This window comes from Teleopsis dalmanni, unplaced genomic scaffold (assembly GCF_002237135.1).
Source record: "Teleopsis dalmanni isolate 2A unplaced genomic scaffold, ASM223713v2 unscaffolded_contig_4019, whole genome shotgun sequence".
NCBI lineage: Eukaryota > Metazoa > Arthropoda > Insecta > Diptera > Diopsidae > Teleopsis > Teleopsis dalmanni.
Genome location: NW_024035401.1, coordinates 1905 through 3856, shown reverse-complemented (window position 1 = coordinate 3856; position 1952 = coordinate 1905). Strand labels below are relative to the sequence as shown.

General features: G+C 36.9%; 1 protein-coding gene across 1 annotated transcript; it reads left to right on the top strand.

Moving 5' to 3' along the window:
- Nucleotides 1–207: 207 nt before the first annotated feature.
- LOC119665231 lies at nt 208–918 on the top strand. Its single transcript, XM_038074519.1, has one exon. The coding sequence runs from the start codon at nt 208–210 to the stop codon at nt 916–918; it is 711 nt and encodes a 236-aa protein (XP_037930447.1).
- Nucleotides 919–1952: the final 1034 nt, after the last annotated feature.

Genomic DNA, 1952 nt, shown 5'->3' with positions numbered 1-1952 from the left:
TTTCCCCAACGAATCTAATAGCACATTCCTGCTCAACATCAACATGTACTACAAATAGCGTCACAGTATGCACTGCAAACTCGATAACTAACACCTTGAGTTCTACATCAACTCAGATATCCGTTTCGTCTACTCATGGCCTTATCTTTACTTCCAACAACTTCGGTAAGTTCAATCGCTAATATATCAAACAATATACTGAACGAAATGACTACTACATCAAATTGCGCTATGCTCTCTACACCTGTGCACAAAGAGCAGAACAGCCAAAAAACTTTCAAATTACATACTCAATCGAAGGGAAACTCAAAAGAAAACTTATTAAGCAACTCTTCAATACAAAAAATTAAACTTCCAAAAGAAAGTCAGAAAAGAACTCGTTCAAGTCCTGAAATTCGTCGTTCAAAAAATGCTGAACAAACTAAAAAACAAGCTAAATTAGATAATTACTGGCTAGACAATCCAAGCCGTTCCGTAAATAGATTTTCAGTACTAGAAACAGAAGAAGAAGAAGTTGAAGAAGTGACACAACATGCCGAAAAACAGCCCAAACCTCCACCAATATTCGTAGATAGGGTGAATAACATAAATCCTCTCATAAATCTTTTGTCCTCACAAGTAGAAAACAATTTTGAGCTAAAAGTTTTAAACAACGAAAAGGTAAAAATCCAAGCAAAAACAACTGAGTCTTATGTTACAATAGTAAAGCAACTCGAATCGAAAAAAACCGAATTTTATACCTACAAGCCTAAAGATGAACGAAATTTTAAAGCTATCTTGAGAAATATGCATTCGTCTGTCAATACCGAGGACATTAAAACAGCTCTGGCGGAAATAGGCCATAAAGCTCTAAACGTGTTCAATATGAAACACAGAGAATCGAAAAAAACCACTTCCTCTCTTCATTGTAGAACTTGAGCCTCAACAAAATAACAAGGAGATCTACAGCATAAAGAATTTGATGCATAGTCGAGTCACGTTTGAGCCTCCTCGTCCTAAACGAGACATTCCTCAGTGTAGTAACTGCCAAGACTATGGCCACACGAAAAGTTATTGTCGAAGACATCCGAGGTGCATCAAATGTGCAAAAAACCATTCTTCGTCTCAATGTCCAATCCAAGGAAGAAGTACTGAAGTCAAATGCGTATTATGCGAAGGAAATCATCCTGCAAATTATAAAGGCTGTTCGATATATAAGCAGCTACAAACCGCGAAATTTCCAACACTAAAACCTAAACCAACAACAACTACAAACAAAGAAACTGACGAAGAAAAAGACAAAGTTTCTATCCCAAGGGATCCCAAAAGAAGTTATGCTAGTGTGCTAGTGGAACAATCACTTAAATCTCATACTATTCCTAAATCTCCAGATACCATGAGCGAAGTTCTAATAGTAGTTAAGCAAATGTTAGAACAAATCACTACGTTAATGAATGTTCTTGTCACGCTGACGACTAAATTATGTCCGACAGTGAATTAAATATAGTGCTCTGGAATGCGAATGGGCTGTCAAAACACTGTTTAGAGTTACAAGAATTTTTAAAAGATCAAAAAGTAGACATCATGCTAGTATCTGAAACACGTTTTACTTCAAAACATTATTTTAAAGTACCAGGCTATGACTTTTACCACACTATGCATCCAGATGGAACGGCTCATGGGGGAAGTGGCATTTTAGTTAAAACAAATATATTACACTTTGAAATGCAACAATACCGCACTGAAGAGATTCAAGCAACCAGCATATCAGTAAAAGATTGGTGTGGCTCAATCACAATAACATCAGTATACTGTCCACCAAAACACGCAACTAAGACGGCAACATATAAAAAATTCTTTAGAACCTAGGTAATATTAGGTAACAGATTTATTGCGGGGGGAGATTTTAATGCTAAACACGTTGAATGGGGCTCTCGGCTTTCAACACCCAAAGGACGACAGATGCTTGCGGC

Excerpts from the sequence above, each read along its gene's own strand:
- LOC119665231 (XM_038074519.1), top strand. The coding sequence starts at position 208 with ATGACTACTACATCAAATTGCGCTATGCTCTCTACACCTGTGCACAAA.